The 17,000-nt window shown below is 39.8% G+C and overlaps 1 protein-coding gene across 6 annotated transcripts in view; it reads left to right on the forward strand.

The window, feature by feature from the left end:
- Window positions 1-17,000, forward strand: part of ica1 (islet cell autoantigen 1) — a 67,953-nt gene that overhangs the window by 45,499 nt on the left and 5,454 nt on the right. For 3 of the 6 annotated variants that reach the window (XM_008112565.2, XM_008112564.2, XM_062984524.1), the window contains exons 10-14: window positions 5,019-5,068; window positions 5,647-6,126; window positions 10,302-10,364; window positions 10,767-10,808; window positions 13,472-13,744. In XM_008112565.2, the coding sequence (XP_008110772.1) occupies window positions 5,019-5,068; window positions 5,647-6,126; window positions 10,302-10,364; window positions 10,767-10,808; window positions 13,472-13,744 (908 nt within the window). The remainder of the gene's footprint in view (window positions 1-5,018; window positions 5,069-5,646; window positions 6,127-10,301; window positions 10,365-10,766; window positions 10,809-13,471; window positions 13,745-17,000) is intronic. The other 3 variants (XM_008112567.3, XM_008112568.3, XM_003221997.4) reach the window with 3 other exon arrangements.

The following is a 17,000-nucleotide window of genomic DNA, read 5'->3' on the forward strand; positions in this document are numbered from 1 at the left end:
ACAACATCCTCAAGGAGATATGGGAAGACTTAGGGATCAAAATAAGTGTTATGGAGTGGACACAATTATGGGAACAAAGATATTTTTAAAACTTACCAATATGTCTTAAAGAAAACTATTATAAATTGATATGGAAATGGTATCTAACACCAGTAAAATAGCTAATATTGACAAAATTACTCAAAAAACTGTTGGAGATGATGTCAAGAAGTGGGAACATATACAGGGTATTTGAAACAGAACTCCCTAGTTTTAATGTAATTATACTTGAAACTAGGGAGTTCCTTTTCAAACACCCTGTATATATACGCATACACACACACACACACACACACACACACACACACACACACACATATATATATATATATATATATACATACAGTAGAGTCTCGCTTATCCAACCTTCACTTATCCAACGTTCTGGATTATCCAACACAGTCTGCTTCACGCCCGGATCTACAGCTGTTTCTCTAGGCAGCAAGGACTGAACTTTTTACGCATTTAACTTCTGACAATGTTGTTACTGTAAGTTCATTTTATGCAATTCTATCTTTATTTGTAGTCAATTTGTTAGTAGCCAATGTTTTTGTAGTCAATGTTTTCAACACATTATGATGTTTTGGTGCTAAATTCGTAAATACTGTAATTACTACATAACATTACCATGTATTGAACTAATTTTTTCTGTCGATTTGTTGTAAAACATGATGTTCTGGTGCTTAATTTATAAAATCATAACGTAATTGGATGTTTAATAAGCTTTTCCTTAATCCCTCCTTATTATCCAACATTTTCGTTTATCCAACATTCTGCTGGCCCATTTATATTGGATAAGTGAGACTCTACTGTATATATATTTGGTGGCAAGGTAAATATATAAGCAATTTTTGAGGGAAAGTATTTAGAGAGATAGAAGCTATCATGAATATAAAAATGGAAAGAATTTCTAGTATTGCTTTGTTATCACTGTATAATAACAAACAGTTGAAAAAAGAAGAGAAAGACACAATATCCAACCTGTTAACAGTAGTAAGGTTACTTATAGCAAGGAACTGGAAAAGGAAAATAAATATACAAATTGAAGAATGGTATAAGGAATTATGGAAATTGGCAGTAAACAATAAGTTGACATGCAAGTTTAAAGTTAAAAGAAGAATATGGAAAACATAATTTTGAAGTTTGGGGAAAATTTATTGAAAGAAGATTTAAAAAGGTTGGAAAGTTACCTTCACAAGAGGAAATGAAATTTTGGACAGAGAATATAAAAAGTGGCTGGGGGGGGGGGGGGGCTTAGGGGAATGATAGAAATGTATATATAAGAGTGAAATTTACAGTAGATATTATGAGATTAATGGGCGGGGGGAGATTAACCGCTTTGGATATTATATGTCTGCTGTATTACTGCTTTATTTTTTAAAAAATAAAAAATTATTTTAAAAAGAAATTCTGTCCAGGAGATCTCTGGACAGGCCCCTATATATGGACCGTATCAGTAAAGACAACGGATATCCTCAAATATAATGACATCCCATATAGAACTGACAGGCCGAATAGGTGACAACTTCCTGAACATAGTGTTTGCATATTTGGACAGAATGAGAAAATTTCCCTCTTTGTGCACCACTCCCACTCCCTTTAATGATTGAACGACTCTCCAGATGAGCATACTTAATAATAATAATAATAATAATAATAATAATAATAATAATAATAATAATAATAACAACGACAACAACAACAACAATCCAGCATATCTATCTTGTTTGCTGTGTCATACAATACAACTTTATTTTTATACCTTGCCAACCATCTCCCCAAGGGACTCGGGGCGGCTCACAATTGGAACCAAGCCCAGAACATACAACATACAACAAAATACAGCAACTAAAACACAGTTAAAAACATAATAGCATATAAACAATCCAATTAAAACAATTAAAAACACAGCAGGGTATAAAAACCTAACTAAAAGTAAAACAAAACAAACTCAACAACCAGAACCAGGACTAGAGCATGATTAAACTATAGAGGTCTGTGCATAGACTTGTGCAAGAGCAGGATATAGGACCAGGACTAGGTTAAATTGTTGAGTACAACCTTATTGGTAAATAGGAGTGGGCATTCATGAACAAGGATTAACCATTTTCAAAAGCACACTAGAACATTCAGGTTTTCGAATTGCTACAGACGGCGGACAGAGATGGGGACTAGTCTAATCTCCCTGGGAAGGAAGTTCCACAGCCAGGGGGCCACCACCTTTTCCTCATAATTTGTGTCCTTTTTGTAGAAGAACACATAAAAAATATATTGCTGGCATGAAAATACAAGTTACGTTTTGCTTTCCGCAGCTGTGTCACATGTGTTTACCCACCAATAAATAATAATAATAATAATAATAATAATAATAATAATAATAATTTTATTTTTATACCCCGCCCCATCTCCCCGAGGGGACTCGGGGTGGCTTACATGGGGCCAAGCCCAGGCAACAAGAAATATAAAACTCAGCAATAAAAACAAATCAAAAACAAATAAAATCACATATACCAATAAACAATAAGCACACTTTGATAAAAACCTGGATTGGCTCCTAAAAAGGGTAGTGGGCCAGAAAAGTGCAAATAATTTTGTACAGTACAGATTAGGAAAGAGGTAGGTACCAGGGACTATTATCCCATTAAGGTGCTGGAGGAGGCATACACCTAAAGACTATATACGGCAAGGAGTAAAAATGCTATAAAAATAGAATGGACAAACAGGGCAATCCCAAACTAAGGAAATCAGTCGCCAAAAGCCTGTTGGAAGAGCCAGTGCCTCTCAGGATAGGAAAAGCATTATATTTCTTAGGAAACAGCCATATATTCTAAGTCTCCCATACACTGTATGTGGTAATGGGAGCAAATGTCAATATTTGCCTGCTCTTGATTTTATTCACAGGAATTTTGGTAGCCATGAAGTAAGCATCTTATGTGTATTATGTGAGAGAAATAAACAGATTTCACTCCATACGTTGTCTTCCTGCCTTGGCATTTCTCATGCACACAAGAAACTGGAACTGATCTACTGCTCATTTGAACACTGATTAGCTCTTGTAATCTATACAGGACTTGGGAAGTGATCCAGTACAGTAACAAGTATTCTGTAAAAATATATCCTGAGAGCTGAGCCTTGTGAGATTTTAGTCACTGGTGTTAAGAAAACTGTACAATAGGTTGTGCCTTAATCTTTGGTAATTTTGGATATGTGGCACACAGGAGAAGTAGATGTGATCCTCTTTAGATAGAAACTCCCAAAAACAGAGATGAATACATAGGCATCAATGTGATTCCATTTGAAGATGTGAATAGTTAATGTAAAAACTAGGTTTTTAATTATTTTTTTTGCAGAAAGCTTTTAGTGCTAGCCATTGGAATTAAGTTTGTTAGCATTTTGTATCCCTATTCCCTTGAGCACTCGTAAAAAAATTATCATTGACAAAGTGATAGCAACACAATTCACTGACCTAGATAATAGATATATGTGTTTTTTAATATTGGATTCTTAAATGCTTGAAAAAACTTAATGTTAAATCCACATAATTGTTTGCATTTGTTGTGTGAGAACAAGTCAAAAGGGCAGCTCAGAAAGTCCTTACGTGGAACCTCTTACTAGATGCAGAGGCTTCAAGTCAGTAAAAGCACATTGACAATGAATGGGTTGATTGATGCCAGCTTCCTTTTCAGCCTGAATGATTAAGTAGCTTGGGATTTAATGTGAATGAGCTCCTCCTTCTTCTCTTCATCCTCCTTTTGAGGCAAAAGTTTGAAAGATCTCGTAAAGCATTGCTATCTCTGGAGTTGTCTTTGTTTTGATTTTTTTTTTCCTTCTACTTTGTTTTGTAGCTTTTCCCCTCATAGCACTCACTATGTCTGTCTTGCTCTCGTGGATCTAAGGGCACAGTTGATCTGTCTCAGTGCTTGGCTCATCGTTCAGATAAGATCACAAAGTGACAGCAGGCACAGTGATCCCTGCCAAACCCATTACATCAGTTGCTATGTAACCAAACCTCATGCTTATTCAGTGGTTCTGCTGGCTGCTCCACACAAGGTCAGGGAGACAACTTTCTCTCTTCCTCCAAACAGAAAATGAATAATTTCACACATTTCCTTAAATGTTTAAGTGATGAAAAGTAAAATAAGAGTTCTAAATCTCCAGATATTTCAGTGACAGTGTTTAAACATGCTGTCAGTTGAAAAGATCCCATTGCAGCCCAAGTAAGTGTGGCACTGTCACAAAAGCTGTTCGGTAGATGGGAAGATTTTAATTTGAATTCATTATTTAACCTCTTTTTGCTTCAGTCTTGTTTCCTACTGGGATTGTTTTTCATAAATATTCACATGAGATTTTCCACAGAATAAGAGACTAACCTTACAACTCTGTTGCCCATTTATGCTTTGGGGCTATATATATCCACATGATCTGTTCTTCCAACCATATATTAATGTTCATGGTGGAGAAAGCTGCACAGTTGAGTAAGCTGATTTGAAGAGAATCACTTCATCTGAAATTTGTCTCTAGAAGAGATGTATACGGATACCATGAGTGGTCAAAACAACTAATAAATGGGCTCTAGAGCAAGTCAAACATGAATTCTCACTAGAAGCCAAAATGACTAAACTTAAGGTTGTTCGTAATCTCTGAAACGCTGAAGCACCACATGAACCAGAGCTATTGATGTTGACCCTTGGATTTTATTTCATACTACAGGGTAAAGTATGTATACATGCAGCAAATGACAAAACCTAGTATTATCATTGGCCACAAATAAATTTGCATATTCATATTTTGTTACAAAAACATTGAAATATAGTGTACTAGTGTGGCTATTATTACAGAATATCTTGATTCGGTTCATCAAACTGAAAGAAGAAAGAAGTAAGTCTGTGACATTATTTTCTCCAATAAAATGATAGCATATACCATGAAGTATAATATATACTGCATGACATTTTATTTATTCTCCCTTCTAATTTCAGGTTGATTTTGTATGATGATGAAAGCCAGAGCAAGGAATCAGACAACACAGGTATTATTTTACATCTTTCAAAGCCAAAGGACTTCCAATTTCACTGTGTTCATAGAAGCTATGTGAACACTTTGTTCTTGCAAGTGACTTTAGAGTATATTATATTGTGTCAGTCAGGGCGTTTCAGCATGGTTTTAGAAATATAAAACTCACAAACTCAATTATGAACAAAGATTTGAGATTAAATATTTTATTTAACAATCACAAAGGCACCTTGAAAAACAAATATTTTAAATGGTCATCTGTGAAAAGCACACCTGTGGTATTTCTGCACCCACGCAGCTGAATCAGGCTCTTCTGAAAAGCTCTTCAAGGCCGCAGGGGCTGGCACTTCAGTTCCTTTTTCGCTGCGAAAGCAGCAACTTCTGAGCTCTTCCTCACTAACTGATTTACAAACATTCTTTATTGACCGCGTATAGTTTGGCTACCCTTTTGCCTAAATCCCTTGGTGACTCGGTTTTATGGTTTGACTTTGGACTGTTATTGGGCTAGTATGTCTTCTACTTTGAAATGCCATTCTTGTGGGGACAGTTTGCCCCCCGGTGATTCCCCTCCCCCCCCCCATGTCTACTTTGCAGGGAGGACGACTCTCTTTTGGCCTTCGACTCCCTGGCTGCAGGAACCACCTCCCTCACCCTTGCGATGCAGGCGGTGTTGCAACCGCAAACACCACCAGCTTCAACAGCAACGACAAATTTACCACCAGGCCAGGGCCAGGAATGATGGAGGCGTTGATGGAGGCGACAAACATTCTATGTTCTTCCAAAGAGTTGCAGAAGAGGGGGAAGAGCACCCACCATCTAAGTGCTATAGGAAGTTGAAGTGGCATGATGCTCCCACAATGGGGACTTCTGGCTGCAGCTCTGCCCCACTTTCCTTCCCCCTTCAGAGATACACTGCGCTCTGCCTCTACCGTCGGCATTGCTGCCTCAAGTACTGCAGAGGGCGAACATATGCGCACCCTCGCGAGATCACTTGCCCCCTCAGGGTGCCAGCCATCCAAGCATTTCCTGCAAGCATGCAGGCAACCCTGATAAGGGAGACACTGCTGGATTCAGGTAAGTGCTATGTGCCCTCTAGTGGGCAGAATTCCCAGTTCGCCCTCTCCTTGCCGGACCCCCTGGATCACTGTGGCTCCTCCCCAAGACGTTCTTTCAGCCGCTATGCCTCCTCGGCACCAGAAGTTTCTATATATCTCTGAACCTGCAAGGAGGCACACACATGTGCAGCCGCCCTCCGCTAGTTTTGCGGCGGGCCCCAGTTTTTTTTCACAGCTCATGGCACCACCAGTGGATGCACCATGCTAATATTATTTTGGGCTCCCCCTCCCCCAGTTGGGCCAAGAATTTCCTCCTCCCTATTGTCCAGTTGAGTGCCCCTACACTTCAGCCCATGGGTACCCTCCTCCTCAATGTGATGCTACCCCTCAGGACTCAGATTTAGATTCCTACACATCTGAGGAGGAGTCCTTTGGAACTCAGGTGTTTTCTTTGCCCCCACCGGGTATGCCAAAGACCTCCACCAATTTCTCGGCCCTCATGGTCTACTGCCGAGCACAATTCAAGTCCTGGCGTTAGCCTGTAAAACCCTAAATGGTTCCAGCCCAACATACCAGTCCAAGCATATCTTCCTTTAGGAACTAGTTCGAACATTAAGATCTGCCAGGGAGATCCTGCTCTCGGTCCCACTGCCTTTACAGGTGCGACTTGTAGGACTGAAGGACAGGGCCTTCTCTGTGGTGACCCCTTGGCTGTGGAACGGCCTCCCTAATGAGATCAGTCCGGCCTCCTCCCTCCTGGTATTTAGGAAAATATTTAAAACCTAACTGTGTAAGCAGGCTTTCAACAAGTGACAGAATTACAGTATAACATTGCATCATGATACAGATATAAATGAAGCAGCCGAATGATGAGCATGGGATTGGTGCAAAGTTCAATATGTTTTATGATGTTTTAATATGTTTAGTATGTTTTAATGGTTTTAATTTGTATTTTATGTCTATTGTTTTTTAGTTAATTGTGGTATGTATTGCTTTTTTCTTATATATAATGTGGCATTGAATTTTGCCAAATTGTAAGCCACTCTGAGTCCCTCTCAGGGTGAAATAGAGCAGGATAGAAATATAATAAATAAATAATAATGGTCTGTTTGGCCCACGCTTTGAAGTTGCTGGCCACCTCCGCACCTAAGCCTATTGAAGACTCGCTCTTTCCAGCCGATCAGCAGCAGGGCCCAACATCTACTGCGCTCCCTTCTTTTCCTTATCTCCTGCAGCTCACCACGTCTCAAGACATTGCTTCAGCTGCAGTACCGGCAATGTCCAAGCACCTTGACGATCTTTACTGTGTGGACACTTCCTCAGCGGCATGGCTGCCAAAACTGCCTAAACCGAATTCAGTCGTAGTTGATGTAATGTCATTGCGTCATTCTAAAAGACCCCAGTCGAAACCTCTAGATAAATAAGGAAAAAAGGTGGATATGTTAGCTAGAAAAGTCCACCTGTGCTACTCTCATCACTCGCATGACTCACTATCAGGCCTATATCCCGGCCTACCAGAGCTTTGTATGGGGGAAGATGGCATCATATATCGATCACCTCCCTGACCAAAACCACCAAATAGCAACAGCTTTCCACCAGGAGGTGATAACCTTAGTGCAACTACAGAAGGATATGGCCAAGTATTCAGTTGACACTGCAGGGAAGCTGTTTGCCTCTGCTACAGCTATTCGAAAGCGAGTCTGGCTTTGTTCATTGTCACTGTTGGAGGAGGGCAGGGCCATAGAGGAGGACCTTTCCATGGACGCTGACCTCTTTCATCCATATGCAATCAACTCAAGAACATGCACAAGCTAAGTCAGGCAGCGCAAAAATTTGGCTTCCCTCCTTGGTCTTTTTTCCAAACAGGGCATGGTGGCCATCCTCACAGACTTCATATCAAAGGTCCCGTGGCCAGACAGCCAGGCCATTAGATACAACCAGGCTCAGTCTCAGCCAGGGGGCACCAGCTGGGAAAGGTGTGACAGCAGGACCCCGCTAGTAACTACTTCCTGGAAACTGGACTGGTGCTATCCGCACTTTTGAAACCTCTTTTCAAACTTATGGCAAGTCTCCTGGAAAACTACCTTTTGGTAGCAGTCACCTCAGCATGGTGAGCAAGTGAACTCTGCACCCTCCGGGTAGATGAGCCCTACCTCAGATTTCATAAGGACAAGGTCGTACTCCAAACAGACAGTGCCTTTTTGCCCAAGCTAACATCTCGCTTCCATATGTGGCAGGACTTAGTTTTGCCAACACTCTTCCAGATCCCTTCCATGACTCTCGCATGCTCATTGCACCTACTGGATTTCCGCAGGGCCTTAGTGTTCTGTGTTGAGAGAACCACGCCATTTAGGAAGATGACCAGACTGTTCCTGAAATATCACAAAGATGCAGCAAATCTGTCAGTTTCTAGTCAAAGGCTTTCCGCCTGGATTGTTTCAACAGTTTGGCTGGCTTACCACTTGGCAGGACAAGACTTAACATTTGCAGGTCAGAGGCCACTCCACCAGGCCAATGGCTGCCTCTACAGGCTTCCTCAGTGGCGTAGTGCTGGAAGACATCTGTTCAGCAGCCATATGGTCAATGCTGCTTACCTTTGTCTCCCATTATAAACTCGATGTCCTCGCTAAGAGAGATGCAGAAGTTGGTAGTGCAGTTTTGCTTTCCATATTGGAATGACACCCTCCATCCTTGAGGGCAGATTGCTAGTCTATCACAGGTGTGCATTTCACAGAGACCACACTGAAGAAGGAAGGGTTGCTTACCTGTAACCATCTTTGAGTGGTCATCTGTGAAATTCACACATCCTGCCCATTCTCCCCACATTGTCATGCCTCACTTCAGAGCTGCTGCTTTCCAGCTGTGGAACTGAAGTGCCAGCCCTTGTGGCCTCATTATATCCATACTAGTGATGAGCGGGGCTGGAGTCCATTAATGATTTGAAGAGCATTTCAGAAGAGTCCAATTCAGCTGTGTGGGCGCAGGAATACCACAGGTGTAAATTTCACAGGTGACTACTACTTTCTAGGAAAAAGACATTGGGGCCACAGCTGAAGCAGCTACAGCACTCTTCTTCAGATGCAAATGCCAAAGGTGTCTGATTATTCCTGCTTTCCCTCTCTGCTCTTTTCCCCGCAAATGATAGTATGTGCTTGTCTGGATAATAAATTAATTGAGCTTGACTAAAATTGTTCCTAACATGTATTTAATATTGTCAAGACTCTACAAGAATTGAATAATTAAGTGAAGAGAAGTACAGTAGAGTCTCACTAATCCAAGCTAAACGGGCCGGCAGAAGCTTGGATAAGCAAATATCTTGGATTATAAGGACTGATCAAGGAAAAGCCTATTAAACATCAAATTAGATTATGATTTTACAAATTAAGCACCAAAACTTCATGTTATACAACAAATTTGACAGAAAAAGTAGTTCAATACGCAGTAATGTTATGTTGTAATTACTGTATTTATGAATTTAGCACCAAAATATCATGATATATTGGAAACATTGACTACAAAAATGGCTTGGATTATCCAGAGGCTTGGATAAGCGAGGCTTGGATTAGTGAGACTCTACTGTACAATCTTTTTTGAATTCATAACTTCCTAGAATTACATTTGTTTATATTTGTCAAAGTTTTTAAGTTGACTTATTATATACTATATTTAAAAGTCAACATATGTCTGTACCGCAAAAGTTGTTGCTGGGTGGCAATCCAGTAGCCCTTTGTGATGTCACTGGATTGGTTGTTGCTAGGTGAAGAATTTTCTGTAGGCAAAGTGGCCCTCTGATGTCATTGGGAAGAAAGATGATGTGTATGAGGGGAAGCAAAGAAGGAAGGAAAGACCCACAAAGAGACCAATGTTGCCATAGAGATGTTGTGATGCCCTCTCAGATCTGGAGAAGGGAGAGGGATGGAGGAAGAAAGAAAAAGGGGGAAGGAAGAGAAAGGAAATGGGAAAAGATATGAGGGGAGGGGGGGAAAGAGAAATAAAGGATGAAAGTGGGGCAGTGGGCCCTCAGACATCCGGACAGTGCTGGGTAGATACACTACTGTTATAACACTCATTCCCAAGAATGAATTAAAAGAAGTTATAGTGAAACTGACCGGGCTGGAAAACATTGAGACACATGTCATGTTTAAAGCTTTCTTAGGTTTTTGCTGAATTTGACACAAAATATTTTGGTTTCAGCAGAAGATACTGAGGATATTCTGAGCACATTAGGGGAGAACTTCAGCCATACAGAGAATCCAGGTATGCTTCTTAGAAGTGTAATGTTCTATACATGTCAGCTCTGAAGTAAATTCACTTTTGTTTAGTGTGTTTTACTTCCCTCTAAATGTGTATAAGGGTGGTTTAAACTAAGAGCTTTATCATAGTAATAGGTTGAAATCACTTTCCAGCTATTCTGTCTTTTTTGCCTAAGGAATTTCTCAGGGGGATTAAAATGATGGAAGACACTGAAAAAATGAGGGTTACAAATAGAGGAGGGCAATGTGAAACCCCTATCAAATTCAGTGAATGAGGCACAATATTATTTTATAAAAGCCTCATCTAAAACTGCCCTGGAGTGGCATTCTAAGAAAAAAGTGATGCCATTATAATTATGAAATAAAAAAATACGGGTCAATGATTCCCTTGTGTTTTGTTTTTTAGGCACTTTAGATGACTTGTTAGGCTTGAAACCTGAAGAAAGTGGTATGTAGTCTTTTTTATTATTTTATCAGTTTTACAAATGGTCCTCAAACAGTATAATTTAATCTTAAAAAGATGAAAGTTAGCTATTTTTCAGTGTGATCTTCCATTTTAGATGTATATGAGTTGTAAACGAAAATCAGTTTGGTCTTTCAGAATGATATATAGAAAAACATTAGTTTCTGAAATAGAAGTTAGAGCAGTAGAGGCTATTGTCAAGCAGTATTGTAAGTAATCAGTATTCTTTCATGGCAGTTAAATCTGAAGATTCTATGCCAGTTATCCCTTACGACATCACAGCTATGTGTTTATAAGAAGTTGCGGCCGTCTATCCTTTCACAATCGTCCACTCTTGGTTGAGGCTTACCAACAGTGCCTACCAAGTCAGTATCTAAAGAAACATTTGCCCCATGAAGTCATATGCAATTGAAACCCAATACCTTGTTTTACTGTTTGATCAGGCTAACTGTATTTCAGAACTCTTCTGAATGAATCTTTCTAAGAAGACCCTATGATAATGTCACCATAAATCAGAATCAACCACAAGGCACATTTTATTTATTTATTTATTTCAATTATTTATACCCCGCCCTTCTCACCCGAGGGGACTCAGGGCGGCTTACAAGTGGCAATTGATGCCGTTACACTGATATACAATAAACTAAAATGATTAAAACAGTTAAAACAATCATAAAATAGTCATAAAATAGTCATAAAATACAATATACAAAGTTTAAAACAATGCAAAGTGCTTAGGGTAACATAACAACATAACAATAACATAACATAACAACAACAATACAGTCCACCAATGTATTATTTTTCTTACACTGTTTTTCTCTTAGGAACTGTTCGGATTAGTCTATGGCTACCTTTTGCTTTTTTCCAAAATTAAATTTTGTCGTCAGGTTTACCTGATGTTTCAGCGTTGGGTTCAACCGGGGGATTCATTGTGGAACATTGTTAAATGGGTTCTCATAAGTTCTAGTCTGGTCTATTAACAAAATAGATGAGTACCTCACTTTTCCATCAGTTAAGTCTTCAGGGCAGCATTCAAATTGATTTTAAATATATATTTTTCTGAGGTGGATTGATTTTCCTGAATTACCAGTGTGAGGGAAACTTACAGATTTGCCTACCCTTTGCTTGATGCTGCTATGATATTTTCCCTTCATAATAGAAACAAAGCAGAAAAGAAAACCCTCCTCCCAAACCAACCCAGGGGGGACTCCTGCAACACACCTCTTTCGCAAGGCAAGCTCCCTGCAGAAAAGAAAGGGGATGAAATGTGGCTGAGCAGGTTTCCTGGATAGAATTACACATCAAACTATTATCTCATAATTTTCTGTGTACCAACTGCATCGATATGCATTTGTCAAACAATAGGCAGCTATGAATTCCACTCATAAACTGACTTTCTAGAGAGAAACAAGTGGAAGATATAACTAGCTTAAGTGACTCATCTGATGGCTCTGATGGTGTTTACCCCTCAAGGAATCTTTATTAAATCTAATAGGGCCCCTTAGCAGTTCCCCTTTGACAAGACATTTTTGTTGTTTCTGTTATTGAGATTATTTCTTAATGTGTTTCCCCAAAAATAAGACATCCCCTGAAAATAAGGCCTAGGAAGAGGGAAAGGCGTGTGCCTTTCCCGCCTCCTTAGTCGCCCCACACGCGCCTTTCCCGCCTCTTTACCCCTAGACATGAGCGCAAAAAGAAAGAGCTATTCCATAGAGTACAAGAAAGGAATCGTGGAAGACTCTCGGGACAAAAATCTTACTGCTTTCTGAAAAAATAAGACATCCCCTGAAAATAAAACCTAGCACATCTTTGGGAGCAAAAATTAGTATAAGACACTGTCTTATTTTCGGGTAAACAGGGTATATTATCTGAATTTTTAAACTCCCTCTGCACAATGGTGGTTGTTTCTGCACTGTGTCTTTCACTTGATTATTTATTCCTGTTCCCTCAGTGCACAGGCATATCATAAACTTAAAATAAATTGCTTCATCTCATTACCCTCTACATTGATCAGATGCACAAAACCAAGTTTGTCTTGACATTTGGATGATAGGCTACCTTATATTTCCCCTAAAGTATATTTCCTTCATTTTTCATCTTGTGGATATCTGAGTCAGCAGCACAGTAGAAGATCCTTTCACCCATCAAGCCAAATGCTTGATTTGAATATTTAATAGGAAGATTATAACCATAGTGTACATTGTTCCTTCATTAGATAATCCATCATGGACCTACTATTTGTTATCCCAATTCAATTATATCATCTATTATAGCAAAGGGTTACTGCCAAAATGGCTCCTGGAATATAAATGATGGAAAGAGTCATAAGAAGGCAACTCATCACAAACATCTCTTAAATGGAAATAATTATACTTACCCCAGTCATCATATATGTAGGAAACTGCCTTATGCCAGGTCAGACTATTTAGAATATTTTAAGTATGACCTACCCTGACTAGCAGTAACTCTTCAAGATTTTCAGCCATTCCAACATAATCATTTCCATGGAAAGCATGTGATCTGCCATTGATCTCTGATCTGTCCTGTACTGAACTATTTGGATGGACATTCCTTTCGTACAAACCTCTGCTCTTCCTTTTTTACCTATTTTTTTCTTTCTTTTGTGCTTCTGTTTCTTTCAACAGCATCAAAGGACCTGCTTACAGGCTCTCCAGAAATGGAGGCAACTGATAAGGACGATATGGTACTTTTGAATGAGATTCTCAATGCAACTTCTTTGGATGATAGTGAATTCAGCAGGGAATGGACAGCTGTCTTTGGAGACGATCTCCCTGCTGATATGGCCACAAACTCTTCTGTTGGAGAAATGGAAAGCAATCAGTCATCCTCATCCTCGGGCTTCCTTCCTTCTCAGCTTTTAGACCAAAATATGAATGATTTGCAGTCCTCACTTCAAGGTGAGTCTATTGTATTGCTGATAATAGAAATCTTTAGGTGTTTACATTGTTAAGTAAATGAATCCTTTTCTCCAGTCACTCGGCCCAGTGGATCAATCTAATGCTGTGGCAATTATTTGTGTGTGAATGCACACAAATACCAATACCTCAATTGCATTTGATGACATGGACTTCAGTCTATAGAAGCTGATGTTCGAATAAAACAGTATCAAAAGAGCTAATGGACCTCTAGGTGCCTTTTTATGTTAAAACAGACTAACATTGCCTTCTGAATTCATATAGGTTTGAGGAGGAGTTGGCTGTCGCACTAAACCACAATATAGTTATAATGTGCACAGGCATCTCATTACATTCACAAGTTTTGGCTTATAACCTGTTCAGTTCCTCTGAACTGAAATAAGTTGTGATGGATTTAAACAAGAGGGTAGGCAAATATCCCTTACTGTTTTTAAAGGCTTTGTTGCCCCCATTTCTCACTTCTGAAATGGTGGCTCTTCTGCCACCATTAATAGAACAACAACAACAACAACAACAACAACAACAACAACAACAACAACAACAACAACAAAACTTTATTTATATACCGCTCTATCTCCGATAAGGACCCATGATCAAAATGGAGCAACACAAAGAAATGAAGCATTTTAGCTTTCCTGAAACACCAAATGATGGCAGCAGGAACTGTGGCCGTGATGAGACCACCACAGGACTATAGGCCCCTTTTGAGCAGCCTAATACAGTCCTTTGCCATTGGGTAGTTGTCCATTCCTGGTATAACCTGTAGTTTGTCCACATCAGTCAAGGACAGACCATGTCTTTTGATGATGGGCCAAGCAATTTGTGGAAGTCAGGAGGATGCATTGCCACTCTCCAAACCTACTGGGGGTTATTCTTCCAATGTTCTTGAAAGTAAAGGGCACGGCAACATATTAAAAAGGCATGTGGGTGGGGATTGGTTCCCAAACAAGGTGTGTTTTGTTTACAGGCAAAATGACCTTTTTGTGCTATGCCATAGCAGCAGTTGGGGTGACGGAGCCCAGAGGTCAAAAAATGCCTGGGGATCACATTCATCCTGCAGGTCATTCATCCTGCAGGTCATCCCTCCCTGGGTTTACAACAAGCCATGCTTCATACATCAGATGAAAGACAAATTGTTTAAAAAGCATTTGAGTGCTTCTGGTTTCTTCCTGGGAAAGAGACAGAGGAAAGACATGTGCACATAATACAAAATTGTGATTTTGCATTTTGCTTTTTCTCTAGATTCACATCTCAGATTCTCATTTATACTCATTCATGTATTTATTCTAGAAGGATGACACATATACCTTACCAGAAGTGACTTTCTCTGCTAAGTTGCATACACTAGGCCAGTGATGGCCAACCTATGACACGTGTGTCAGCACTGACACGCCTAGCCATTTTTGCTGACACACTGCCGTATGCAGATTGATTGGATGGCTATGTCTTTTGTGGCCAAATTTGGGGTGATTTCGTCAAGTGGTTTTGTTGTTTACTCCATAGGAATTATGCACAATATATATATATATATATCAATCATTCTATTATTATTCTATTATTGTAGTATATTATTGTATTATTACTATTATATTATTATTATATTATTCATTATTCGTGACTACATTGGAACTAGAATAGAGAAAAATCAGCGTGGAAACTGCAAGAGGTACCATAGATCGTTGTACATGGACTCTCAAACTTGTGCGCCAACTCAAACTTGTGCGCCAACTGCGACCATACCTCGTGAAGTCTGACTTGACCACGGTGGTGCATGCCTTAGTCACCTCTAGACTGGACTACTGTAATGCGCTCTACGTGGGGCTTCCCTTGAAGACGGCCCGGAAACTACAATTGGTCCAGCGCTCGGCTGCCAGGTTAATTACGGGGGCGAGTTACAGGGAGAGATCTACTCCCCTGTTCAAGGAGCTCCACTGGCTGCCTTTTATTTTCCGGTCCCAATTCAAGGTGTATACCATCACATATAAAGCCCTAAACGGTTTGGGACCCACCTACCTTCGTGACCGTATCTCCTACCACAAGCCTACACGATCCCTTCGCTCATCAGGGGAAGCTCTCCTGTCCCCACTCCCGATATCCCAGACCCGCCTTGTGGGAACAAGGGAGAGGGCCTTTTCTGCTGTGGCCCCCCGATTGTGGAATTCTCTGCCCACTGAGATTAGGCAAGCCCCCACACTAGCAGCCTTCAAGAAAGACTTGAAAACATAGCTCTTTCGCTGCGCTTTTGGAGAGTAACCATTTTATATTTCTTTTCCGTTGCTCCCCCTAATATCTATCCTCCAGAATACCCCACTCCCTTATGACCCTGTTCGCTGTGGTTTTTATCTTTATGTCTTTCTCACCCCGAGTTTTAACTTAATGTTCATGTGGTCTGCCCTTGTTTTTATTGTCTCCTTGTTTTATTTTGTAATGGATATTATTTACTGTATTGTTTATTGTATTGTGTTGTGCTGTTCTTTTATATGCTGTTTACATTGTATTGTTTTGGGCGTGGCCCCATGTAAGCCGCCCCGAGTCCCCATTGGGGAGATGGTGGTGGGGTATAAATAAAGTTTTATTATTATTATTATTATTATTATTATTATTATTATTACATGGAAATAATGGTAGTAAATAGTTTTGATTTATTAAATACAGTTATATATTACAATTATATATTTTTGTTATTTAAACTATACATATTTACGAAATTATGGGTTTTTTCCTCGAAGTGACACACCACCCAAGTCATGTTAGGTTTTTTGGTGAATTTTGACACACCAAGCGCAAAAGGTTGCCCATCATTGCACTAGGCCCATTTATTTACTTTTGACCCTCCCTGGAATCCTCTATTTTTATTCTTGCTAAATATCAATTAGCTGCTCTCATGCTGTAAAAAACATGCATCTGCACAACAGGATTAAAATGAAACTACTTTATTAAATTACAAGTCTGGTTGTTTCTGTGTTCCAGCAGATCAACCTTCTTGTTGCCAATATTCCATGTTAATCTCACTGCTCTTTCTTGGGCAGATGGTGGTTGTGGGAGGGAGGCGTAAAGGATGAAAGGAAAATTTGTCTCATTATTTTTAGAGTGAAGGGATGACGTGTGTGAAGGGTTCTTAACTCCTCCAGGGTGGTTTCCTTGTCATTTGTTGATGGGAAAATTGTTCCTCTGACATTCCTCAGGTAGGAGAAAATAGTAGAGCTTGGAGTTGCAATTTAAAAAAGTCTGTTGTTAA

Source organism: Anolis carolinensis, chromosome 6 (assembly GCF_035594765.1).
Source record: "Anolis carolinensis isolate JA03-04 chromosome 6, rAnoCar3.1.pri, whole genome shotgun sequence".
NCBI classification, from domain to species: domain Eukaryota; kingdom Metazoa; phylum Chordata; class Lepidosauria; order Squamata; family Dactyloidae; genus Anolis; species Anolis carolinensis.